At 42.0% G+C, this 26,630-nt stretch overlaps 1 protein-coding gene across 1 annotated transcript in view; it reads left to right on the top strand.

The window, feature by feature from the left end:
- LOC138611899 (vasoactive intestinal polypeptide receptor 2-like) overlaps positions 1 to 24,395 on the top strand; it is a 41,128-nt gene extending 16,733 nt beyond the window's left edge. The window contains exons 4-13 of the mRNA XM_069685159.1: positions 5,791 to 5,882; positions 12,829 to 12,926; positions 14,416 to 14,548; positions 16,225 to 16,375; positions 17,523 to 17,583; positions 19,686 to 19,755; positions 20,713 to 20,804; positions 22,715 to 22,844; positions 22,986 to 23,027; positions 24,222 to 24,395. Coding sequence (XP_069541260.1) covers positions 5,791 to 5,882; positions 12,829 to 12,926; positions 14,416 to 14,548; positions 16,225 to 16,375; positions 17,523 to 17,583; positions 19,686 to 19,755; positions 20,713 to 20,804; positions 22,715 to 22,844; positions 22,986 to 23,027; positions 24,222 to 24,395 — 1,043 coding nt within the window. The remainder of the gene's footprint in view (positions 1 to 5,790; positions 5,883 to 12,828; positions 12,927 to 14,415; positions 14,549 to 16,224; positions 16,376 to 17,522; positions 17,584 to 19,685; positions 19,756 to 20,712; positions 20,805 to 22,714; positions 22,845 to 22,985; positions 23,028 to 24,221) is intronic.
- The last annotated feature ends 2,235 nt before the right edge of the window (positions 24,396 to 26,630 follow it).

The following is a 26,630-nucleotide window of genomic DNA, read 5'->3' as shown; positions in this document are numbered from 1 at the left end:
CATTCTCTTATATACTTATTTATTCATGCTCTTATTTATGAATGTCTTTTGATGTATTTTGGACATACAGGTTTCATATTCATTCTAAAATGAGGTTGTTTGAAAATGCTTTCAGCGGTTTATATTTGTGTATTCATTGTACCTTTGAATCGGCCCATCCAACACATATGATCGTATGATGAACTTCAGCACCAGGTGTATATATAAACTACTTTTTACTGCATTATATTAATGACAGTAATAGTTATAACATGAAAAACAAATGATTTGCCCATATTCTAAATACGGTAACACACTACTTGTCCTGAGTTTCTAGTTAAGTTCTGGTTTTGTCTTGTATTTTGGTGTTTAGATATTATTTCCTGTTTTTCTTTATCACTTTGTCTCTTGTTGTCATGAGGTCCTATTGTTTAGTTTTGTGTTTAGTATATTGTGTTCCTGTCTTGGTTTGGTCTGGTTTAGTTGTGCATTTCATTTAGAGAATTTCCTGTTTTATTTTGTAGTCTTGTTAGTCCTGTGTTTGGTTTATAGTGTTTCCTGTTTTATTTTGTAGTCTTGTTAGTCCTGTGTTTGGTTTATAGTGTTTCCTGTTTTATTTTGTAGTTCTTGCCCCCTGTATGTCATGATTTTCATCTCTTTGTGTCTCTCCCTGGATTTTGTTACCTGGACTCTTACAGAGTAAGCCTTTTGTTTCGCCTTGTTTTGTATTTTGTTTTAATTAAATATCTGCACCTGGGTCCTTTACCTTTTTGTTTCACCATAAACCTTGACACGACTAATCCATCCTGTAGAATATAAAGTATCTAAAATTGATTCTAAACGGCAACAAAAACAAATACTCTTACACGTGTTTGTCAGTGATGAAAACATCTCATCCCATCTGCATTTAATACTTCAACTTTTGATGGTACATTTTGCTGATAACGCTTTTACTCAAATACTAAATTGAATAAAGGACTTGCAGTTGTAAAGTAACGTCCAAAGCCTTGCTTCCTTTTTTTACAGATTGCTTCTTCCACTTGCATATCTTCAGACAACCTCTCCTCCACCTGAAAAATCTAACTACTGCGCTGATGCGAGTTCATCGTGAGGTTTAGGATTAAACTCATGAAGCCTCCTGTCCTGGTTTAACCTGTGTGAATGTGTGCAGTGGATTCCCTGCAGAATACATCATTTTTCCAGCCAGCGACCAGATGGCAGTTTGGATTTCCACTCTGAGCCGTGCTCTGATTTGCATTGATGGCTAAACATTTTAAGCACCCAGCGGCTCAGGCGGAGCCAAACGCTCACAGTGACGCGTCTGTCTGGGGCTGATCTAAACCCCCTAACGTTACATCATGTTACAGCAACAGTAGACTCATTATGTAAGAGGAACGTGTCTCATCTTTAGCATTCTGAAGTCTGAACGTCTGTATTTCGTTTTTGATCAAATGATTCCATGAAAGTGCTGAGAAAACAAGGAATTAGTGAGGCTCGGCACAAGTAAGGCTTGTAATAAATAGCATTTTAAAGCTGCATAGGAATCTTTATATTTTCTTTTACTTTAATTGACTTGCACAGAAATGTTTTTTCTACATAAAAGCGCCTGTGAGGAGTTAACAGTGTTAAAAAACATTACAAAATCTATGTATTTTTAAAGCCTGTAACTGCTGCCACCTGGTCTGTGTCAGATAAAGCGATTAACAGCACACTGCAGAAACGGTTCAAAAGATTCACAGTGAGTGATTCGTTTGACAGTTAAAAGACAGCAGAAGGATGTACACATGTACAGGACACGATCAGCAAAGTGAGACATTGCTTATGGTCATGAGCTTTGGGTAGTTATCGAAAGATTGAGGTCACAGACGGGGTGGGAGCTGGGACATCTGAAAGGAGCTTGGAGTAGAGCTGCTACTCCTTCGCATCGAAAGGAGCAAGTTAAGGTGGTTCGGTCATCTGATCAAGATGCCTCCTGGGCGCCTCCCTGTGGAGGTTTTCCAGTCAGGTCCAACTGGTAGGAGACCCCGGGGCAGACCCAGAGCTCGCTGGGGGGATTATATATCCCATCTTGCCTGGGAACGCCTGGAAATCCCCCAGGAGGAGCTGGAAATGTTTCTGGGACAAGGGACGTCTGGGTCGACTTGATAAGCCGGCTGCCACCGCGACAGAAAATGGATGGATTGCCGGCACTGCTTTTTCCACAGGAGCCAAGATGGACTCAAAATAAAAGTTCCTCACAGGAGCTTTAAATTCCATGTGATAGGGTCGATTGTATCTCCAATCCCTTTCCGAATCGACAAAATAGTTTGTCTCTTAGCGCCCTCCAAACATGTGGCGATAGCCTTCTTCACACATGCGCGGCACTCCTGAAAGTTTCCTGGCATCGACCGGTTGGGCTGCACGTGTGAACGCAAACAGCTGAATTTATTCATCCCGACTTTAGGCAATTTTGTCTTGTCAGCCTCCTAGTAAAATGTCCACAAGAAGTTGGGTGATGGACTTCCGGTATGACGGACAAGCAAGCAGCAGCATAGATCGGCGCTCCTCCTCTTACTTCCCCCCAAACAAAAACCTAGTATTTAGACAGACAAGTTGTTTAATGTAGCATGAAAGGGGGAAATAAGCGAAAGGCTCGAGCAGGGGTGGGCAATCCTGCTCCTGGAGGGCTACCTTCCTGCATATTTTAGGTTTCTCCGCACTCTAACACACCTGAATTGAATGATCTGCTCGTTACCAACAAACTGAAGCGTCTCAGGGGATTGGTAACGAGCGAAACATTCGAATCAGGTGTGTTAGAGTGCGGAGAAACCTAAAACAGGAGCAGGGTTGCCCACCCCTGGGCTAGAGGATGACCCCAGCAAAACATGAACCAAAGGCTAAATCATTGCGTGAAAGTGAAGACACTGGCACCGGTGCCAGCAGCCAGGCTGAGCACAAGGATATGGAGGATGTTCAAGCTTACATCACGGCCGAAATACAAGGAGTTCGTTCGGACGTGAAAAAGGGATTTATTGAAACTATGGGACATCTTCAGAAGGAACTGGCCGACTTCAGAGGGGAAGTTAGCCAGAAGGTAAATGTTATCGCTACTGATTTAAAGGAAATGACGAACAGAGTAGAGGAGACCGAACAGAGACTGCCCAGCTAGCAGGGAACATTCCCATAACATTGGCTAACATTACCTACAAGTTCTAATTATGTTTGAAAGAAAATGTTTTAATCTAATATTCAAAGAACGTTTTAAGGATGTTTATCATCTCAAATAGAGTTCATGTAACGTTAAAACTTAAACTAAGACAAAACGTTTTCACTGCAACATTCTGAAGATATTTTCAGGATGTCAGAACGCCTCTGATGTCAGAAATGTACTTACTGCTTACTTAGAAAACGTTCCTGAAATGTGATTTGAACATTCTCACTGCAACTTCCTGAAAATGTTCTCAGAGAACGTTCTCCTACTATTAAAAGGAATATTCTGGGAACCAAATAAAAACTTCCTGCTCAAAACATTACCAGAACATCGCACGTAACATTCTCAGAATGTTCTTAGAAGAAAAACATTTCCAGCTGGGTGGCCGATGTGGAGGAGTGCGGAATCTAAAGAGATGCTTTCGCACACTTCGGAACTTCAGGACAACATCAAAGCCAAGTAAACAGACCTGGAGGCGCGATAACGCGGAAATAATATATGCATCCACGAACACGGAGTTGCTGAAGGGACAGAGGAAGATAATATTCAGGACTTCATTGAAAACTTTATCAAAGCGGAGCAAGACCTTCCCAAAACCCCACTCTATACAGTGCTGCCACCGGTCACTTGGAGGATAACCCCCGCAAGGTTCTAACCCAAGGTGGATCGTAATCTGTAATATAAAACTAAGGAGCGAGAGAGAGATCCAGTGTGACGGAGGAAAAGATTATCCGACTGAAATAGTTATGAAAAGAAGTCGGGGTGATGCGAAAGCAGCAGGTAATAGTCAGGAACCTTTAATGTGAGTCGATGTTGATTTTTATCGTTGCCAGATTGCAGGCGTAGAAAAAGAACAGCGACCTCTCACTCAAGGAATGGAACAAATACAGCAATGAAGAAGTATACGGTTGTTTTAGCGCTTTAAACAGAATTAATAGAAAATACCTCTGCAACTTTATGCCATCAAAGGTTTAAAAACGTAACAATTACAGCACAAACTTAATGAAGCAGATTTTTAAATGAAGTTTGCTGCTCTGCTTGCTGTGAGACATCTCCAGGCATCACAGCAGCGTTATCTCTTCCTGCTCACAGGAACTTCTTCGTGTAAATACAGTTAGCCTTTAGAAGCTCCCTGAGCTGCAGCTGCGTTTACTCCGCTGTGAAACTGTGAGGAGGGTTTGTTAAGAGTGTGCTGAGGCAGAAGTGTGGTGACGTTACTTCCAGTCACTAAGCCAGAGATGCTTCATGCTTTTTACAATGCATTCTGGGAATTTCCAAAGGAGATGAACTTCCAGTGCACTGCAGCAATGCTGGAATTGGAACAGCCAGGAAATATCCCAGAGAAGCTCACAGAGTGATACCGAGCTACATGTTCCCTTTGTTTTAAGAAGTGTGTTTGTGACGGGGTCAATGTAAGTGTTTAAATAACATGATACCTCGTAGGACAGTTTCAAAACATGGTTGTTGACGGCTTTAGATCTAAGTTTTCATCCTGATCAGCGCCACAGCATAACATGCTCCATTTCACTGTCTCAGAGCTTTTAATCACATCACACGGTCTAATTTCTGTCACGATTTTAATACAAAAAGGGAGAGGACCCAATTGCAGACTTCAAGAGGATTTTGATAAAGAAAAAGATCAAACAAAATGGCTTACTTTTGGAGAGTCCAAGGGGAGCAGGTAAAAAATACACAACCATAAAAGAAAAGTTACAAGGTCCAGAAAACACTGGAGGAGCAGGAGGGATACATTCACTAAGGATCAAGGTCAAACAGGTTGGCTAGAGATGGCTGTTATCGGTCACTGCAGTGATCCAGATCTTCAAATCTCATTCAGCTGCAAGATTTGTTCATGAGACTCGTTCACCAAGTCGTTCAGTGACATTTCCAGTTAACCCGTAACGACAGAAACAACTCACTCACTCGTTCATGAACGATGACGGCTCCCGTTGCATTCTCTGGTCTTCTCGGAAAATCAAAACGATGTAACAGTTACTTGACAACCCAACTTGTCTGTTACAAAACCTTCTAATGTTATATCGCTTAATAAAGAAACATAATTTAATTTGTGTTCACCTGTCAGTGGTTTAAACGCCTGTGAATTGGCTTTGTTTGCACGCCTGAAACACATCTGGTTAGGATGCTTCCTGGGCACCTTTCTTGGAGGTTTTCCAGGCACCTCCAACTGCTAACGGAAGCCGGGGCAGACCCAGAGCTCATTGGAGGGATTTAAAATCCCGCAGGGCGTGAGAACACCTCGGGATCTCCCAGGTGGAGCTGGAAAATGTTGCTGGGGAGAGGGATGTCTGGGTCCACCTCCTTAGCCTGCTGCCAGCGCGATAAGCTCTAAGGTTGACAAAATAAGAACAAACACAGAAGGGAAGGAACACAGACTACATACTCATGGAGTAATAAGACACAGGTGAAAACAAAGGTGGAGCACACAATGACAAAGGCGGGAAAAAGACACAGACAGGAAGTGCAGCAACACGAGCGGGAAGAGTGGGTGACAAAATAAAACAGGAAATGATTACTGAACAATGAAATAAATAAAAACTGTAAAATGTATTTAATGTTGTGCAGAGATAATTTCCTGTACTTCCTGTCTTCTTCTCTCACAGGTAACATCAGCAGGAAATGCTCATCAGCAGGATGGTCGGATGTTTTCCCAAACATCTCCAGCGTTTGTGGGTCAGACACTAGCCAGGACAAGGTACAGTACGCGTCTGCTCTCTTACCTTTCTGTGTGATGTTGCTTTAAAATGTCAACATATCGTTTCATCTGAACACTAAACAAATCTGTGCAGCAGGACATCTAGCTGCAACACAGCATGGACCGTTAGTTGTGTGTAATTGCTGAAACCTGCGGGGTCCGATGGTCATTAACGCCAGTGTGTGGTTAATGGCTGCACGTTTGAAAGGTCAATATGCTTCAGTGGAAAAAAACTATTAGCAGTCACGGCTATAGGTGTCCAAAGGTTCAAAGGTGTTGTAATGTCAGCCAGTCAGCCAGGAAAGATCTGAATCTCTGATGAAACATTTAATACTCTTTTGACTGGTTGACAAGCCAGACAGCTCAGTTAAAACTGCAGTTCCTCCTTCGTCCACTTGAGGCTGGCTCCAAAAGCGAGTCAATCCCCATTTTAAGCCCTGTAATAAAATGCCCCACTTTACAGCAGATTAAACCTGTTTACAGTGGAGTACGAAACAAGGTGTTGGTCTCTAAAGCTCATTTCTCTATTCATGACCACTGTACAGAGAATAACTCACACATTTAGATTATATTTAACCTTAAAGTTATGCATAATTAGGAGCATATGTTTGGGAACGTTCTCAGTCATCCAGGTCATGGTCATTCTAAACTTAATCCTCTCATCCAAAAGGCTTCTTCAGTTCTAAACTGACTGGAGGACAGAGCTAGAGATATAAGCCTCTGTAGGTCATTAGTATGCTAATAGATGTGTAATCAGGGGTGAGTCGTTAGCCTGAGTAGTGAACCCAGAATCACTGAGAGTCCTTGGTACCCACTGGTGTTGATGGTTCGTTAAACTCACATGATCCTGAGTGTTATCTCAGCTGAACATTCAGCGTTGAATTCCTGTCAGTCAAAGAGGCATGGCCACTTTACGTGACCAAAAGTACCAGGAACTTTTAGTTCCAGGAACTTCTCTTAAAGGAACAAAATGGTTCCTGTGGCCCACTGTTGTCTGCGTTTCCACAGAAGATTATGCAAATCAGACCAATGACGTATGACTGTAAAAGTAACTGCACTACACCGCCAGTCCAGTTGGTGGCAGTAATGCATCTTTAAGTTGATTTGCTTACCGCCATTAAATCTCAAAGAAGAAGAAGATATCATCATTTGTGCAACACTACAGTTAGCCTGTTAGCATGGAGGAGGTTCAACATGTGCTGTTTTTCATCGTGCTAATTCCTGTTGGCACACACAACCTCATGCCGAGTGTGTGCTGCCGGTGTAACCCCTAAAGGTAAACCGCTGCGTGAACCGTCCGTTTATGTTTCCTGTAACAGCGGCACCTCATCCCGGTGCTGGTTGATGCTGTGGCTACATAAACAGACAGTTCACAGAGCGTGAGTGTTTCTGGTTACGTCCGCAACACACACACGGCGTGAGGTTATCTGTGCCGACATGAAGTAGGAGACAAGAGTTTTCTTTTCATACTGTAACGGTGCAGATCTCGCTGATTAAACATACATTTGAACACCATTAGAAACGGTTGATGACATACCATATAAATAACTCAGCAGCAGCCCACAGGTCTATTTGTATTTATTTTATAAGGAAATGTGTTGCTCCACCTGAACTATCCTACTTTCTCATAAGGGTGCCTGAACCAAGAGTGGTACAAGTAAAAGGGGAGGTTTGTTATGTTAAGGGCAAATAGACTTAAAAGTCCCAAATAATAAGAAATGTGATTGTTTCTTGTTTATATGGACATGAAAACACAGCATTAATCTGGTCAAGTTTCCTGTATTTTTTAATATCGCAATAAATATCGCAAAACAAACAAAAAGATATCGCTATGTATGTTTTTTTTCCAATATCATCCAGCCCTAGTAGGTGAAATAAACTCTGAGTACTCGACCGATCAGAAGCGATCAGCACTGCAGGTCCTGCCCTGAAAGTTCCTGCCTTTTTAAAAGTACTACCCTGTGAGCAAGGACTTTTCAGGGGGTAAGTCAACTACCCTGGAACTAAATTTAGACCCTGGTTCCTGCTGTCGAAACGCACAGAGTTCTGGAAAAGGTTCCTAGTTCCTGGGGAAAGTTCCTGCTGTCGAAAAGCACCTTTAGACTGACAGGCGGGAGCTGCTAGCTTTCTGCATTGTGTCAACTCGGCTAATTCAGTTGCTGAGCTTGACCTCTCAGCCGTGTTTGTGTTTTTGCCTTTTTGGGATCATTCATGCAAATGATGTGTTGCTCTGCCATTAATTGTACCAACAGACTGCCCAAAAAGTCTGTGCTTTATCTTTTTGAGACACTATCTAGTATCATTTTTGGTGGTCATGCATGGGAATCTGGATTGTTGCTGGCTTTTCCCTCTAAAAGGAGACTGTGGGTCTGAAGTGATAATGGGTGAGGTTATTTAAGTAACCTGGTTTGTTATGCTTACCTGCGTCTTGCTTCCAACCAGAGATGTGTGCAAGCTAGCAGTGAGGAAGCAATGAGTCCAAACGACATGCAGCTGGATTTTTGGACTGAACATCTTCAGATCCGTGCCGACTGGGATCGCTGAAACGAAACAGAAGTCTTAAGTACAATACCTGAGGGGACTGTTTTTGCAAGGTTGTTTAGTTTTGTGATTGTTTTTCTGGAAGTGCTGTGATTCCTCCTTCACCCGAGCAGTTTGCCAAGCACAAGAAGGATACAGTTTGGCCTCATTTGGCCTCGGCTGTGATAATTGCTGCTCGGTTCAGTTTGGGTCACGACCGGTTTCCTCTGAATCATCCATTGTGCGTGTTCAATTAACTCTCTTTCCTCTCTCTCCTCCCCGTTTCTGTTGCTCTCTCTCCTCACTTCTCGACCTCCTTGAAGAACCCAACGCAGAAGAATCATGAACTTCTTTCAAAACATGAGAGCACTTTAGCACTTTACATTTTTAAAAACAAGAGAAACCTTCTCTGGAACATTTACCGCACACATCACAATCAGAAATGCTTTATTCATCCCTGTGGGGAAATTCAGGAAACATTTCTCCAAACCAAATTACGCGTAGTGATGTAATGTCTTTTGCTGTCCTGTATTTTAAAAGTGATCCAAAGTTTTAGACGATGACACCAGTCCATTTGACTTCAATTTCAGGACACACACGCACGTGCAGGGAAAGGTTTTTGGCAGACAACGTTTCCTGGCTTTTAATTTTTAATTTAAATGTGACAGACACATTTATACACGTGTTTCTTTTTCTTTGTTTAACGCTGCATGACAGACCGGACAGTAGGCAGTTATATATGAACACACCACATTCAGATCAGTGATGTGATCAAGCTTTTTTGGTCAAATACTTCGTAATATTTGAGGAATGCTTGTATTTTTCTGCTATATAAATTGGTATTTTCTGATTATTCTTCATTATTGTTTATTGTATATTTAAAGTTTAATTGTATATTTGTTTTACAACCCCAAAAGTTATAATCATAAAGGAGAGATTCTGCAGACTGCCGGATGTTTGCTTCCCTTGTTAAAATTCTATCCATTGTCTCCCAGTGTTTTATTTTTGAATCAGCTTTTATGTCCCGAGTTAAAGGGACAATGTGGTTAATTGGTGCTGACACATAACAACACATTTCACAACACGGTCTGAGAGCCGGACGGGAGGTCACCGAGAGTGCAGGCCAGATGTACTGTGGAGCAAAACACGGGGACACAGACCAACCTGCTATAAATACAGGGAGCAATTCTGTAACAGTGTGGGGAAGGAAGAAAACAGCCTGCTTAAGGATGTTTCAGCAATTTAAATTATGTACTTTATGATGTATTTAATCTTGCACATGAGAAATGTGATGTCATGGTGTAAGAAGGCTCCTGATTCGCTTTGAGAAAGTTCTGCAACGTTAGTTTTCATATTGACATGTTCTTGTTTTTATCCCCTTGTGAAGACTGTGAGATTAAACATTTGCTGCCTGTGAGCTCCTGATTTTTTGGCTGCAGCTTCTTTCCGTTCACTTTGGCTCGTTTTTGGTCACGAATGGCACAGCTGAATCGCCCATTGTGCTGCCCTCTCTCTCTATCTCTGTGTGTGAGTCTCTGCCCCTCCCACCCACGTTACTACCTCCTTCTCTCAAGTTATTTAACTTCAAATCAGTTCGCTTATTACTAGATATGTAGCTCTAAGAAGTTATGAAAATATCCACACATGATGCTGATAATTTTAAACAAATGAGTCCAAAAACCTCTTTTTTTATTATCCTTTTAATCTCTTTGTTTTTGTGACTCCTCACTTTAAAGGGCCAGTCACTGATTTTTAACCTCAGTCCTATCATGCTATTATGGAGAGCGGATGCCATTATGGTAGGAAAAAAATGCAATTGCGCTCTGTGCCTTTGGAGGAGGCTATCTGCTTCTCCAATGAGCCCTGGAAGACTTCCGCCAGATGACGTGTTTTACGTAGTCTGGCCAGGGAGCTCGCTAAACTCTACTTCTTCACTCTAGGACGTCCATCTCTGATGAAAAAAACACATACTGTAAGATGTAATCCTTTGTTCCGTGAGGTGCCTTGAAACGCTGCCTGCTCTCCTGTTTTCCATCCCAGACATTCCACATTTATATCCGAGTCATGTCTCGTTCAGAATCGTCAGGTTTGAAATGTAGACTGCAGACCTGTCCCGCTCTGAGCCGTTGACTGCAATGAATCGTTAGTATTTCACTCCAGTGTCTCTCGCTGGGCCGTTCCTTTCAGAGGGAGGGGCGCAATGCACGCTGGGTGTTGTAGGAATGTAGAATGGGTGATCTGTTATTGACCTGTTGTTTTATCAGGAGCAAATGACATGATGCCTTACCTGCCACCTGCCTGACTGTGCATTCTCATAGTGCACTCACTGACTTATTAGCTTGCTAACATGCTCACAATCACAAGCTACTATGCTGTATGTTTGGCAGGTTTCATGTTTACCAAGTTCACCATCTTACGCGGAACATTTGCTAATAAGCAGTGAAGACACAGAAGAAAATCTGAGGCTGAAGGGAATGTCATTCACTTTTCAGATAATAGTTTGTAAACCTAAAGGCCAGAGATAAACTTGCTTTTTAAGGTTGCGTTTGCGTACACAACCGGCTGCGTCATAAACGGAATTGTTCACACATTATTCACTTGTCTATGCACTACGTGCTACTGGAGGATACCTCTAGAGCAGGGGTTCCCAAACTTTTCCATGCCAAGGCCCCCCAAACAGCATTAGCTTCTGGCCAGGGACCCCCAAACCCACAGACAACAGAGAGTGGGACAGCGTCGATTTTTTTGGCAGCATCCTCACCAAGCAATTCTCGGACAATGTCTTTGGTAGCTGGTAGAATCAAATCCTCTCCAATTGTTTGAGGTTTTTTAGCACGAGCAATGTGGTTTGAGGCGAAAAATGATGCCTTCAGGGCCCGCTCGGCACGGTAGCTTGCTGTGTGAATGCAGCAGATTGCCTGACCAAACGCTCTTCTTTACGTCTGAAGAAGTCTACTGTTTTATCAGCCTCTGCCGGATGTTTTTGCATCAAGTGACGCTGAAGTTTCGAAGGCTTTAAACACTCGTTTGAGAGGGTCTCCAGACAGAGGACGCATTTCGATTCAAAATTTTTTTTTTTTTTTGCATTTTTTTTTTTTTTTTCTCCTATTTTCTGAGGCCCCCTAGCGCCCCCTCGCGGCCCCCACTGTGAAAACCACTGCTCTAGAGGGCTCACCAGAGAGCTCAGGCTGTGTGGGTTCGGTGTCCAGCTTAAGTAAATGGACAAATTCTGTCCTAATGGTGGCACTAGGTGAGACGTAAATTTAATGGTAATCCATCCAATAGTACTTCTGAGATTTCCATCTGGACCAAAGTGATGGACTAAGTTGCCCATATTTCAAAACCCCCAAACCAAAACCTTTAAGTCTGTCTACGTTCATGCCTTTGCACATGTATGAACTCATTCTCACACACAGGCGTTTGCTTCTGGACTGGGGACAGTTATTTCAGGTATTAGCACACCAACCAACAAACCTTTAAAGGCTCCCATAAACACAGCATATCTGCTGTCGATAAAAACAGGGTAATGTATTGTTTTAATGAAGTTTGTTGGGACCATAGACTGTATAAAAAGATGGCCAACATGACAGCACCCAAACCCTCTCTATCGCCCCCTGCTGACTGGCTGCAGTATAGCTCATAAAGCCCGCCTCCTCCATGTTAATAGATGGGACATGAGTCAAACTATAAAATCAAAATACACGTCAAATACATTTTTCTCAAACATGGTTTTTGTCATTATTGTTAGTTCTTATCGTGCTGATTTATGTCCAAGTGTTCAGTTTATTTTTAATTAGTTATTAGATGTTGTAAAAAGGGGGTGTGGCCTCATGATTGACAGCTCTGTTGACAAATCAGGCTACTGCAGCGTTCTGTTCCCGAGTAGCAGAGTAGAGGAGGAACGGCAAGAGGAGACGTAACTAACACTAACACTATAGTCATTGAACCGTGACAACCGACACAAGAAGCTGTTCTGATGTTAAACATGTCGGCGTGCGAGATATTTGCTGTTTTTTCGGTAGGTTAAGTGTTCGTTTTGGTTAGTAGAAATGGCTACGATCTCTGCTGTGCAGCTCTGGCTCCAAATGACGTCATCAGCGCAAGACGGCAGCGCCTATCATGGGGAGTAATTTGGCATCAATTTCGTACACGTTCGTTCGTTTGTGTCACTGATATATCCCAGACGAAATACAATCAGCGTGAAAACGTTTTTAACAATATTATTATGAAGTAATGGAGTTAGCGTCACTTCTTCTGGGCACACTGGTTCCTCCTCTCTCACTGAGCTGCAGAAGAGACAAAGTATCCTTCAGTCGCTGCTGCTTCAGTAACTGCACAGTAAATTAAGAGTTGATCGCTCTGTATGATCTTACCTACCTAAATAAGAATAAAACACTAACCTTGCCCCTTCCCTCTGTCTCTGCAGCTGGTCTTCTACGTGGTCGTGAAAACGCTGTACACTCTGGGTCACAGTCTGTCTCTGATCGCCCTCACCACCGGTAGCGCCATCCTCTGCCTGTTCCGGTAAGAAGAGCGATAATTACAATATTAAAGCACGAGATAAAACCTCAGACGTCCCTGTGGACGAGCTGGCTCCCAACATGTTAAACAGAAAGAAACACTGAAATAAATCCTGCTCATTAGCGAAGAAGAGAGGTTGGTGTTAATTTAGGTCTTTGTTGTATCTTCGGTTGCTTATGGACACGTCAGCAGAGTGTGAGGATAAGCTGTCAGTGTAATTAACTTTTAAATGAACAAGTGTTGGCAATTTCACGGCTCTTTCTTAATTGTCTACAGATTTGTGTGTGTGTGTGTGTGTGTGTGACGACCTCTCATTTTGCACATTAATTGGATTCAGTTTCAGTCACTTTGCTCATTTAAAATGACGTTAATTAGAGTTCTTCTCTCCCATTTACCTAGCTTTACCCTTTTAGGAAAACCACAGGGGGGTTGACCGGAGCATAAACAGAGTGAAGATACATTAACCACAATTCTCTGAAAAGAAATGAATTAAAAAATAAGTTTGGAAAAGTTTCTTTTTGTATCTGAGAAATGTTTTCTCTCGGGAGAAAAGAAATCGGGATCAAATCTTTCTCAGGCTTTTGTTGTTGTTATACTCATTTTTTTTTTTTTGGTGGAATGATTTATATTGTGGTTATTTGTATGCCACGCCACAAGGGGGCAGTAAAAACACCTTGGTGATGGGTCACAACACACAATTGTTTGATAAGTACACGCCGGTATGGAAGCTTCAGTGTGTTTGGACTGCAGAGATGCTACGGTTCTGCTATCCTAAACTAACACAACTAAAACTACACAAAACAATAACAATAAGTCAATACCAAAGTTGTGACCAAGTTGTCTTCGCTCAAGTCCCAAGCAAGTCTCGAGTCATTTTTCTTTGGGCAAGGCAAATCAAGTCACAGTCAAGTTGAGTCCTTAGGCAAGTCAAGTCCCGAGTCAAGTAACTTTTTTTCACCCAACATCCAGCACTCTTACCTGTAGTATCCGGTCTTCATAAAGAGAAAAGACAAGGTGTTAGTAGCCCGTCTAATAATGATATTATTGGCCAATTTATATAACCTGTTGAGAAAGTATGACAATGAATTGTATCTGTATTGACGCAGCCATGATGATGGTCTGGTCTGAGACAGTATCGGTACTGGTACTCCCACCACAACAGGGCCCTAAGTCTCTAACTAGACTCTACTCCTCTGTAGTCCCCCAGTGGTGGAATGAGTTACCAAGCTCCATTCGGTCCGCAGAGTCTCTCTGCATCTGGACCCCTGCTGTGCCATCATTGATGGCTGGTCTGAACCAGGCATTGATCACTTGTCTCAAGACCATACAGAGCCTAAGAATTAACAGCCAAACAGTGCGAATGAAGCACAAGAATACGAAGAAACCCTGAATTTAAAAAGGGGCTTTTCATCATGTTTCTTTGTGTAATTATGTAACACATCCTTCGACAAAGCTAATCATCCATAATCTTTGTTTTATGCATCATGCTCAGGAAGCTCCACTGCACCAGGAACTACATCCACCTCAACCTCTTCTTCTCCTTCATCCTGAGAGCCGTGGCCGTGCTGGTGAAAGACGACATCCTCTTCAGCCGGACCACGCAGTGCTCCAACCAGCCGTCTCTGGTGAGGTCACCACCTCTGTCCTCGCTGAGCCCGGTCGTGTCCCGAGGGAAGCCGAGGGAAGCAGCACAGAGAGCAGGGAGCGACACACTCATGTGTGAACAGTTCAGCTGTCACAGAAAGAAGACTGAGCCGCAGTCTGCAATGTGAAACGACGTGAACATCAGACTTCAGACTCATGACGATTAACTAATCTTCCAGGGTTCGAATCATAACCCGTATTTAAGAAGTGGATGCAGCCTGCATGACTGAATAGTTCAGCCACGCAGAGATGCTTTAAACTTGCTTTCTTTTTATTTAAAAGCATAGAAGTCTAAGAGAAAATGACCCAACGTGTGACTTGATTAATCTACTGAGAATAAGTTTGTGGCCTCAATCACTACTTTCAAGTCTTCGTCAATACGGCACGATGTTAATTTATGTACATTATGGTCCAATACTGAGTTAAACAGAAGATAAAGCCGGGTATGCTTTAGGGCGCATCACGGTAATTTCTTTAGTTCAGTTTTCCGTTGTACTAAAAGACGCTCTAAAGCCCAGTTCAGATCAGTGATTCAAAACAAAACAGTTTTAGAATGGTGCAGAGAAAATCGCAGCGGTGTGAGCTGGTTAGTTGCAGAGCGTCTGAAGCCGTTGCGTGGAGTTGCAGAAGATTTGACTCGTCAAACCTCCAAATGCAGTTTTAGAACTGAATGTTGGAGCTATTTCACTTCAGCCAATCAGGAAACAGCATAAGTTGGCGTAGGCACGCTGCCTCTGTCGCTGCAAAGACGGCTCCAGATCCTCTCTTTCCAGACTCTCTGTCTACGACGTTTATTAATCAGTGTTACAGCTAACATTGTGAGCATGTCACTGTCACTGTCATCCACTTCTTTTTATAACAGTTAACATAACATAACGTTATAGTATTAACGCAGAAGTAGTGGGGTAGTGCGTCATTGCTATGGAGACGGTCAGCTGTGTCTGTGTGCGTTGCGTTGCTTTGGTCCAGTTTACGTTTACGATCATATGTCCGGGGATTCTTTTGGCAGTTGCATCCAGTCTTGTTGCGAATCATTGATCTGAACTGGGCTATGAACAGAGGCTACAGTCCTCCATGGGGCGGCCCCGGGTTCCACTTACACCCTCGGCCCCTTGCAGAGTGTCCTCTCCTTTTTCTGACTCTATCCACCGTCCTCTCCCTTTTGTCAATAAAAGCCTAAAAAAAAAGGCAAAAAAAAAAAATCTTAAAAAAAAAAAAGACCAACAAGTTGGATTTCCATTACTTCAGTGAGTGTTATTTGTTTAAAGCCAGTGTCATTCCTTTCCAGCTCCACCCTCTGGTCTAAACAATTCAGGGTTTAGTGTCTTGCCCAAGGACACTTTGACATGTACACTTTAGCAGTCAGGGATTGAACCGCCAACCTTCGGATGGCGTGATCTACAAATGAATGCTTGTACTTGTGCCCACATATCACAATAATTAGAACAATAGCCGGATTAACCCGCAGTGTCTCTGTGCATGTAGGAGTCTATACTGACCCTGCAGACGTAAGCAGCCCTGTGATGGTAGGAGAAAAGGACTCAAAGGTTGATTTTGTGCATTAAGAAAAATGTGGATAGTCTTGTTACTTTTAATATCTCCATAATTGTAAACAAATCCATATTGTAGTTAAGATCTTTGACCTTTGTGTGTTTAGGTGGGATGTAAAGCCAGCCTGGTGTTTTTCCAGTACTTCATCATGGCCAACTTCTTCTGGCTGCTGGTGGAGGGTCTGTACCTCGTCACTCTGCTGGTCGTCATCTTCTCCGGGAACAGACACTTCATTATCTACATGTTCATCGGCTGGGGTAGGCTCGCCCGCTGTTCCTACAATCTGTCAGCTTTTACTTTATTTATAAGTAGTGTTACACGGCTACACTAAACCAGACTCGTTTCCTATAGTTAGCTAAGGTTAGCAAGCCCGTAACCTAGTGCTTCTCCCCACCTGTTGCCTTAGACTTAGACGTGAGACCTACACTTCCCAGGGTGAGTGAAACCTATCGTCGTATCTGGGGGTTATTAGCATTTGACTCACCGCCAGGCCCCCCGGTTCGTGTTCCCCGCGACCAGTTCACTTGGCTCCAGCGACTCTGCTGTACACCCGTCGGGTGCAGTTCCGTCAGTCCAGCTCGCCAGCCCGCTCTTCTGTGTTAGTTCAGGTTTTAAAAAGGTGTATGAAAGATAACAGTGTGTGTGTGGGTCAAAATCTGTTTCCTCAGTCATGGGCTTTTAAGAGATGTCTTGCCTTCCTTGTCTTCCACGAAACCACAGCAGCCACTCACTCATACCAGGTGCGACTGATATCAGCTAATGAGCCAAAGCCAACTCCCCCAAGTGTGACGTCAGCTCTGACCCCGCCTCCTACCTACCCAATCCACACGTATATAAAAGACCTCATCCACAACAGCTTACCATAGCAGTAGGCATATTTAGGAATTAAGGATGGACTTAGATGTTTAAGCACAACCCTGAGAACTCGATCTATTTATTCTCGAATACTTTGGGAATTTTTCATATCAATAGTATCTGTACAATCTAAGTTTAAAGGCTGTGTTGGTCAGTAAATCATAATCATCTGTGATAGTGTTACATTACATAACATTATGACCACCGATAGGTCGAGTGAATAACGGCCCGTGGCATATGTGAGGCAGCAAGTGAACATTTTGTACTCAAAGTTGAAAAAGCAGGAAAAATGGGTGAGTGTGAGGATGTGAGGCAAATTGTGATTTATATAATTGTCACGTGGCTTTACATTAGTGTTGTATTTAACACTGTTAGAATACGTTTGCTGCAATTTAATCCATTTGTTAATCAATAAAGAAAATATATACTTCATATAACCTGAAAGAGTTTTTTATATTATATCAAGCTTAACAATGCTAGTCATAATAAAATAAACATTCAACATATGGCAAGTATTTGCTGATCTGTTGTCCTCGTGGCGTTTTGCAGGAATCCCCACGGTGTTCGTGTTTGCGTGGGCCATGACGAGGGTTTATCTGGAAGACACGGGGTGAGTACCAGCAACCAATCACCACACACATCAGCATGAAAACGTGAACGAGATGTGTTTATGTCCTTCAGATTTATTACATAGCTTATATTATATCTCAGGAATCTGCATGTCATGTGTTGTGTGACATATTAATAACGATCTGTAATCTGTTTTGTGTCAATAAGCAAACATGTCAGTTTCTCCTTTGATATATGGTAGGCGACGGGGATTTTCAATCACATTAGAGAGCAGCATGCACTGATATTCAACAGGGACTGCATCAGTTATTTCATTAAGTGTAGAAATTACATTTAACTGATTAGATTCTGCCAGCAGATGACCGCGTGGGAACGTGGCTCAGTTTCCAGAATATTGAGACAAATTTCCGACATGTCAAAGGCCCCTTTATTGGTTAATTTAGCTGGTGGTATTTGCATTAAAAAGTTATTAATATCACCTGGTGCCATGGATTCTGTTGCACATTATTACAGCTGACACTGCAGTAGAGTGAACGTATCCTTGACAAGATGTTCAAAAGAATATATGTGTATAAGTGTGTGGAGAATGATAATGTAGCTTTAGTGTGAAGGATCATTCACGACTTTGGACTTTTCTGCCACTTGATAAATGGGCGTAATATGCAGTCTAAAGCTTGAGCAAAAGCTAGGTAGGGCTTTAAGATCAGGTGTTTAATATAAGTTTAGATTAATGCACAACTACATTCTTTGACTTGGCTTATTTTAGACTTGATTTAATTGAGTCTGGGTGGAAGATTTGAAAGCATTCATAAGGTCATTTAAAGAAAGCTCCATTCATGTTTGAAGACATATAAAATGCTCTGCTTGAAATAATCAATTGTGATTGATGTGTTTTTCCAGCAAAATACATTTACTTACCTTGTAAAAATCCTCCCAAGGCATCTCCTCCTTCTCCCTTATGAAAATTCCTGAATCTGCATAGGCCCCGCCCACTATGCAAATGCGAACCGCCCACTCCGTCGTGAAAACAAAACACGTCTCTGCCATTGTTTAGTGCAACTTAGCTAGCTTGAAATGTAGTAATTAGTAGAAGAAACGTTAAAGTTAGCAGTAGGTAGTAAAGTGAAAAATTGCGCTGATGGTCACAGTTGGCTCGCATATTAAGTGGTTACACATAATGATATGCACAGCGTCACCCCGTCCACTAACGGGATTGGCTCCTTAGGTTTGTGACGTCTCAAACCTGCCAATCTGAAAACGTGTTGTTCAGCCTGTCCTTGGTACACTGCAGTTTAAAAGCAGACAGGCCCAGCCATGGAGACGACTGCTGATGTTGTCCCTGATATGTCTTGTAGCACATGAAGAGCACCATGTGGAGATGTTTACAAGGTTAAACACTGGCTTTTCTCTGGATCTTAACTATAAGACTGCATCAGACAGGCCTTGTATAGCCAGAAACCTTAAATACTTAATCATGAAGGCTAATCATTATCTTCAAAAATTGTGTCAATTCAATCTTCCATCTTGACTTGCAATTTTCCTGAACCTTCCAGTAATCTTGCAAGGGATCTGCAATCTTGCTCTCAAATTACCAGCGTTCTACTCCCCAACCCTCCGGTGTATGGTCATGGGCTTTGGTTGGTTAGAGTAGGAATGAGATCTCCAATGCATGAGGCTGAAATTAGTTTCCTTTGCAGGGTGTCTGAAATCATCCTGAGGAGCTTAGGCATCTGCAAGTTCCTTAGGGCAAAAGGCTGCTCCTTTACATCAAAAGAAGCCAATTAAAATGGTTAGGCCCACTGATTCCCAGCATGCAAACACAGTATATTCCATAGGGATTACATTCTTCACCTGCCCTGTTAGTATAGTGGGATCCTTGTGAAATTGAAGAGCCCAGTATCCTCAAGGAGGATGTCTGGGCTATTTCTCTTAGCCTTCGAGTAGTGCAGCCGGACCTGGATAAGCGTCCTAAAACTAATAGATGGATTTGGGACTTGACTTAGACTTACCCTGAAGGAAAAGAGACTTGGCTTAACATGTAAATTACTTACATAGACCTCTGGGAACTTTCCTGTTGCTGTTGTGATTTTGCAAATATATTAGGTATTCTAGCTTCAGTATGGCGATGTATTGTGCCCTCAGATGCTGGGAGAGAAATGACAACCCCATACCCAACTGGGTGATCAATGGACCAATTGGATTCTCCATTATGGTAAGTTGAGGTTCTTGACCTCCTCTGTGTCTGCGGATGTCATTTGTTGGTTTAACGAGTGTTTCAGTGCTTTCAAATAGAAAACGTGACGTGAGGTCCCAGGTAAAACATCCTTACACGCTAATTATTGATGGAAATGATGATAAGTAAAGGAGCAGATGATTTCTTTTTTTCGAAGAGCTGGATATTCCAATATCGTAACATTTGTTGATGCTAATAATAGTTGCTCTCTTTGCCTCGGAAGTAACCCCGCTTTTGGTAGCAAACTAGTTAGCAATACTGGCTAGTTAGCCAACATTATCTAGCTAACGTCCACACCTTACACAAGAGCAGGAGTATAAGGAAAGTTGAATAAAGAGTACTTTTTTGCTCGTATGTAACCTGTTAGTGGAACAAGGGTTAACTGAGTTGTTTTGGGGATTCGCCAGGGGAAAAAAAGTTTCTCCAAAGTTTCGGATCCATCACATGTGCATTACTTTGGCCTACAAAGATAATTAAAAAACGTAACTTTGCCATAGTCTAGTTTTGCTAATTGCTGACATTTGATTGGACAATCACCTTTTAACAAACAGGTTAACATCAGCCCCAGAGAGCAGCATATGTTTACATAAGACGAGTTTCCTTTTAAAAACAAGAAGCTAGGGAGTGACTTGTTGGTGATATTGATTTGTGTTTACAGCAGCAAATAGGACAGACAGTAAAACATCCAAATATTAACACTGTCACGACTTATCACTCCTTACAAGCTCATAGCTGCTGTGTGCCAGCAGAGAGGGTTAAGTTTAAAGAAAGCCCGACAGAGATTTACTGTGATGTCAGTTGATTCCAGTGGACTCACAGCTTTCCATCTTTGCTTTCATTCATGGCTTCCTGTGGGTGGGAAAATGTCCAGCAAAGCAAAATGAAATCCCTCCCATGTGGAGTTCTTATCATTCCTATTTCCTCCCCGTCTCCAAGGTGAACTTTATCCTGTTCATCAGCATCATTCGGATCTTGGTTCAGAAGCTGAGGTGTCCTGACGTGGGTGGCAACGACCAATCACAATACAGGTATCTAACATGAGGCAAAAACACCAAAAAGACTCTCTTTGCAACCGTTTTCTCAGCTTTAATAAGAGATGACTGATTGTGTCATTGAGCAAACGCTTCACCTGCTTTGTCTACCTAAGCTGCTGCGGATAAAAAGATGCCGTTTTTATCCCCTCAGTGTTTGCTGTCTGGAGAGATAACAGTGGTGCTAACATTAATTGAACATGACAGCGTTTCATTGCAAAATGTAGAGCGTGGGGACAAACATCTGTGCAGCACATTCTTGCATGATTCAGTGTCTGTATGAGTTTTTTCAACCTTTCAGGGGCGGTGTGTTTAATCTTAGCGCAGTTGTACCACCTCCAGGGAAATCTGAAGTGTGTTGAGTTTTAAGGTCTAGTGTCCTGTGGCTGTGGAAATCTGAGATACAGAGGCCAGAGGTGATGAAAAGCCAGGGTAAACCTTTGATTTGTTCCACTGCAGAATCTCCTGTTAGTGTAAGTGAAGATTCAGTGTCACTGCAGTTTATTGCGTGTAGGGCTGAGCTGAGCCGACAGCTGGAGAGATGTAATGTAACACAGTAGTTTTGTTAGCAAGTGTATTACGTTTTCCAAAACCTTATTCCAACCGCCATGCTGACAACTGTTTGACTTTAAAGAAAAAGTGGTAACATAGTCTAATTGTAAGAAACAAGATATGAAAACAACTGAGAAGTAGGGTTACCGCTCAGTTTTTATTACCTCAGTAAACATTTGTTTACCTTGGCGGCCTGTAATCCAGATGAGCTGTAACAGTGCGTATCCACCCTGTCATCGTCACGTCTGGGTCCAAAAAAAACAAGATGGCAACAGCTAAAATGCGGAATATCCATTGACGCTCCACTTGGGTCCTAGTTACCAAGAGAGGTTCAAAAACCCAGGTGGACTCTATGATCTCTGTCCACATGATGCATCTTGTATGCATAACTGGATAAACAAGTTTAACTGAGTCAGAAGTGTGTGAAATGTGAAGTGCAAGAAAATAGGCTTGTCAGGGGTATCCTAAAGCCGGAGATGTACTTGCTTTTAACTACGGGTTCTCGTGCGCATGATGGCTACCACACGTTCCCCGCGTCTGTTTGGAGCGTCAGCTGTGGACCCTTCAAAAATAATGCTACGCAAACGCGAGTTGCAATATGCACATGAACAGTATGGGCAGTGTAGAGGCAGAGGGGATGTGACAGGTCAATAATGTACAAGTACAGTCCATTTACCAAGTCAGCAGTTATCCACATTTGTACGATGTGTCATTGCCACTGCACAGAGACAAACATGCCTGTCAAACAGCAGGAGACAGATAAGTTCTGTTTTCCAAGTCGACATGGAAACCTGCAAAACTAAATGGAGACAAGTCCGGGACGTCTGTGCACGGAGGAACATGTTGGAGAGACGGAGTGGGGATGGTGCAGATGGTGTGTTCTGTCCACCGAACCTCCCTTGAGTCCATGTCAACTGTTTGTATCCCGCACATATGGTAGTTGCATATGGCATGAGCTCTCTAGTGTGCCCTCTAGAGGTATCCTCCAGTAACACAGGTAGTGTGTAGACAAGTATGTGAACAGTTACGTTCATGACACAGCTAGTTGTGTATGTGGCCTTAATCTCCGGCCTTAATTTTGGATTGGATTTTGCTTCAAACATGTTTGGAAATTTTTAAAAACCTTACTCCAGCCCATTTTCAGACAGGTGCATTAGATAACTCTGCAAACTCCCTTCACTGATAAAAGCTCAAATTAAAGCCAGTAAGTGGACCTTGAGTTAGGCCGGTTTGTCAAAGCCCTTTTTCGTCTAAGGGGAACACAGACTCTCATGCAATAGAACAAAGAAGCAACACTACATCTGTTTCATTTGAATGGTGTCCATGTTATTGTTTGTTTCTGTTTTGTCTCCCAGGAGGTTGGCCAAATCCACGCTCCTGCTGATCCCTCTGTTTGGGATCCACTATGGGGTCTTTGTCTCTCTCAGTGAATCCATCGCAGAGGATTATCGAATATTCTTTGACCTGGCCCTCGGATCCTTTCAGGTGCAGTATTATTTTTGTATGGCTAAATGTTGCTGTCTTCATCACAAACAATTATTAATGAATGAAAGCTCTTGTGTCCATCATCAGGTTGTAAGATTTACAGCGGATGTTTTTTTAAGATTGCTGTGATGTTGCTTTCAGGGTCTGGTCGTGGCCATTCTGTACTGCTTCCGTAACAGCGAGGTAAGATTTCATTAGGAACATTGCGGCAATCTGCTCTCACCAAGGAGCGCTGAATAATGAATCCCACTTGATCTCAAACTGGAGGGGCATGGTTGATTTTTGTAATTAGCATCGGTAACACCATATAAGGGCAGGTGCATGTTGTGCCGTGTGCAAATCAGACACAAGGAGAAGAATAAATGCCACCAAAAAAAGGTAGTAAGAAGAAGAAGAACTACAGCAGGTGCGAAATCTAAGTACGTTTAACTTAAAGTAATGATCCGGAAGATTTTAATTTAAATACATTTCTGTTAAGTCACTTGAGCCATTGGCAAATCAAGAATTAGCTCCATTGAAGGGAGCCAACCGTGTACGTCTGGTTAAATTGGGACATGTGCTCCCACAACTCCCTTGTATCACCATTGGGCGCCGCCAAATAGAACGAAACTCAGAACTGCGTTACAGGTACATCAAACATGCAGCAGTGGCAAAAGATCAGTGATGCTGTGAATGCCGTGTCAGCCGAGGGACGCACGGTTACTGAAATAAAAAAAGTGGTTTGATATGAAGATGGAATCTGAAACGGCTCAGCAGCCATTCATCCGTCTCATATCAGATCTGTGCGATCTCTCAAAGTACGCTCTCTGCGTACAGCCTGGATGGCCAAAGCATCTAACAGCAGCATGTAAGCCATTCAAAACACACAAGCATCCAAGGGTTTCTATAGGCTTAATTTGGATTAATTGACCAATAGTAAATAAATAATCCACTCATTATTATTCCCCTAAAAACACATAATACTCTACATTTGATTATATGATTCCATTTTTACGTTGCTTAATTTCAAAACTTATAATTCCATGCACCGGCAAACAATTTGTGGACTGTTTCTTTTTTTCTTATCTTGGTAAGAGTGCTCTCCACCAATCCACCAACCAATTTTCGAGCAAAAATTGGTGAATCCTGGAAACCAATAGATAAGAAGATAAGCTCATAAATAAGAGAAGATTTGTTTGTATATCGCTTCTTGCATGAGGCCCATTGACTGTTCAGACAGTACCAAGGAATATCAGTGACAAACACACACTCAGGACTCAATTTGCATTAAACATAACATATTTTTAAGTATTTATTTTAGGAAAAAAATGCAATACAAATTGATAAAAAATATAATCAAAATATCCCCATAAATGTGTCTGATGTATTTTTTTGCAGGTTCAAGGCGAGCTGAAGAGAAAGTGGCGGAGTATTTGTCTGAACTGCCGTCTGAGCAGAGCGCACCAGATTAACAGCACCTTCACCTCCAGGAACGGTTCAGAGCACATGGTGCAGCTTCACCGCAACTCCAGAACTCAGTCCATCCTGCAGTCAGAGACCACAGAGCTGTGAGGACCTGAGGGATCTTACTAAAAGACTCAACACAAATACCGCCTCCAAGTTGACCTTGGTTGAACAGATTTACAACCATGTGGTTGGGTCCTGCACGTCGTTTCAGAGCAGATTTTGGTTTGAGCTTTCGAATCTCTGCAAGCCTTCAAAATGTACCTTAAATGGACCTACAGTGTCTCTGGACCATCATTTAGGGTGCTCCTCTGTTTGCTGGAAACAAGGAAACATTTTCATTCTGTTTTTATGTCGAGCTGATTAAGGACCAGTCTTGGCGGCAATCTTTTTAACATCCAAAACCTCATGTTAATTGAGTTTTCCTGGACCTGTACTCATGAGTGTGGTAAAGAATATTTGTCCATAATCTTGTGATATGTGAAATGCATCAGAATATTTATTATGATAAATGTGTGTGAATGACATTGCTCTTCTTCTATTCATGGTTACCAGAGCTGTAGCAGCCATGTACCACTGTGTGGTTGCTGAAAGGGAAAATGTTTTAATAGCCTAGCACGTTAGCTACAAAGGGAAATTCAGCTACACTTCAAGTGTTGTTAGTTGGCTTGACTGACCTGAATTCATACTTGCTATTTTAGCTGTTTACATAATGTGGAAGCCACGTACATTGATAAAGCAGAAGAGACTGTTCTCCCAACGACACACAAAAACAATATATTCTTGCATTCCAGTGAGGAAGCCTTCTGGTGGTCGTAGGTATTGTGACTCTTGTCTGTTGGGAGCAAAGGAGGAAATAGTGTGACGATGTTCAGCTGAAAACATTGGACATTTCTTTAACAGTCAGCAACCAGATCCTTATCTGCCAATATGGGCCTGTCACAAATATCAGTATCCGTGTATATGTTTTCTACTATGTGCTTATGTGAAAACTTTTTTTTACATACCATATAAAGAAGATAATAATGCTTGGGTTGATTGAAACCTTACAAAGTTTGTCTTGGAAAACCATTGTTCACATTACTCTCAGCAATGTCTGCCACAAAAGTAGCATCATAGGTTTTTCTTTATTTTAAGAAAGCAGCTTCCTTAGCACCATTTCATGGTCGTATCCTTGTAAAAAATCGGTGCACAATTAACATAGAAATGGTTCCATTCAATCATCGTTTAAATTGAACCAAACTGGTATCAGTATTGGCCACAAAAACCCATACTGGTTTGGCTCCACGTCATCACTGGTTTTTATACAACATGACCATTATTTTTCCCCAAACCCAAACTGTTCTGACAAACTGCTTCATTTTACTGTACATTAAATGACTGCCTTCATTTAGAAATGCTGTGCATGCTCTGAACCCAATATGTATTCTATGATGGCTGTAACAGCTGGAGTGTAGGGTTCCATCCAAGTCTTTAACAATATGTGAAAGGTGTGTCAAAGATTTTCACGTAGGAATGTCATTAAATGTTAATAAAGGGTAAAAATAATTTTAAATAGCCGTCAAGTTGAGAAGACAAAAAGTCAGAGGGGGTTTAGCTTATTATGTCTGTTGGTCATTCGAATATCTCAAACTGCCGATGACAGTTCCGGCGTTAAGCAAAGCCGGAACTGATTAATTTTTGCTGCAAAAAGAGCCACTGTTTTTCTGCTCACAGAGGTGTTGTGTTTTGCCAAGACTCTCGATAGTGCTATACAGCGATGGGTGTGGTTTAAGTTGTTTGATAAAAACAAGGGAAGAGTCAACAGTCTACTTCAAACATTTTCATTTGCACCAGCTGATGCAAAAAATCAACAGTTAGAATAGAGGTGTCTGCGGATAAGGGAACCTTAAATAATATTTCCCTATGAATGGAAATAATGTTTTTATTCATGCAGCAAGTGTTACACAACATTTCATGAGATTCTCAGAGGTTTTATTCTCTAAACATTGACGTTGAGCTTCTAATGTATCTGAATCTAATGTAAATGTTGTCAAGAGATGATGTAAAAGCTTGCTTTGTGCAATGTGATGTATGTCTTTTACATGTTGTATTTTTACTGTCGCCACAAGACAAAACATTCTGGTGACACTTGACTTTTGCCAAATGTGGTAAATTCAGGCAACATCATATATTCATGGTTAAAGAGATAACTTAAGTATTATCGGCCTAAAAGTTTTTTAATTAGTCTCGCAGATTATGATGTTTTGTTCAATGTATATTGAGAATAATAGAGGGCCAAGGATTGGACCTTGTGGAACACCACATTTCAGATGAGCTATAGAAGGTTTTATCCCATACAAC

The sequence above is a fragment of the Semicossyphus pulcher genome, unplaced genomic scaffold, assembly GCF_022749685.1.
Source record: "Semicossyphus pulcher isolate SPU_LCO1_2020_fin unplaced genomic scaffold, fSemPul1.0.p SCAF_7, whole genome shotgun sequence".
Taxonomy (NCBI): Eukaryota; Metazoa; Chordata; class Actinopteri; order Labriformes; family Labridae; genus Semicossyphus; species Semicossyphus pulcher.
The sequence above is the reverse complement of the archived record's forward strand: the minus strand, read 5'-3'. Positions and strand labels throughout refer to the sequence as shown.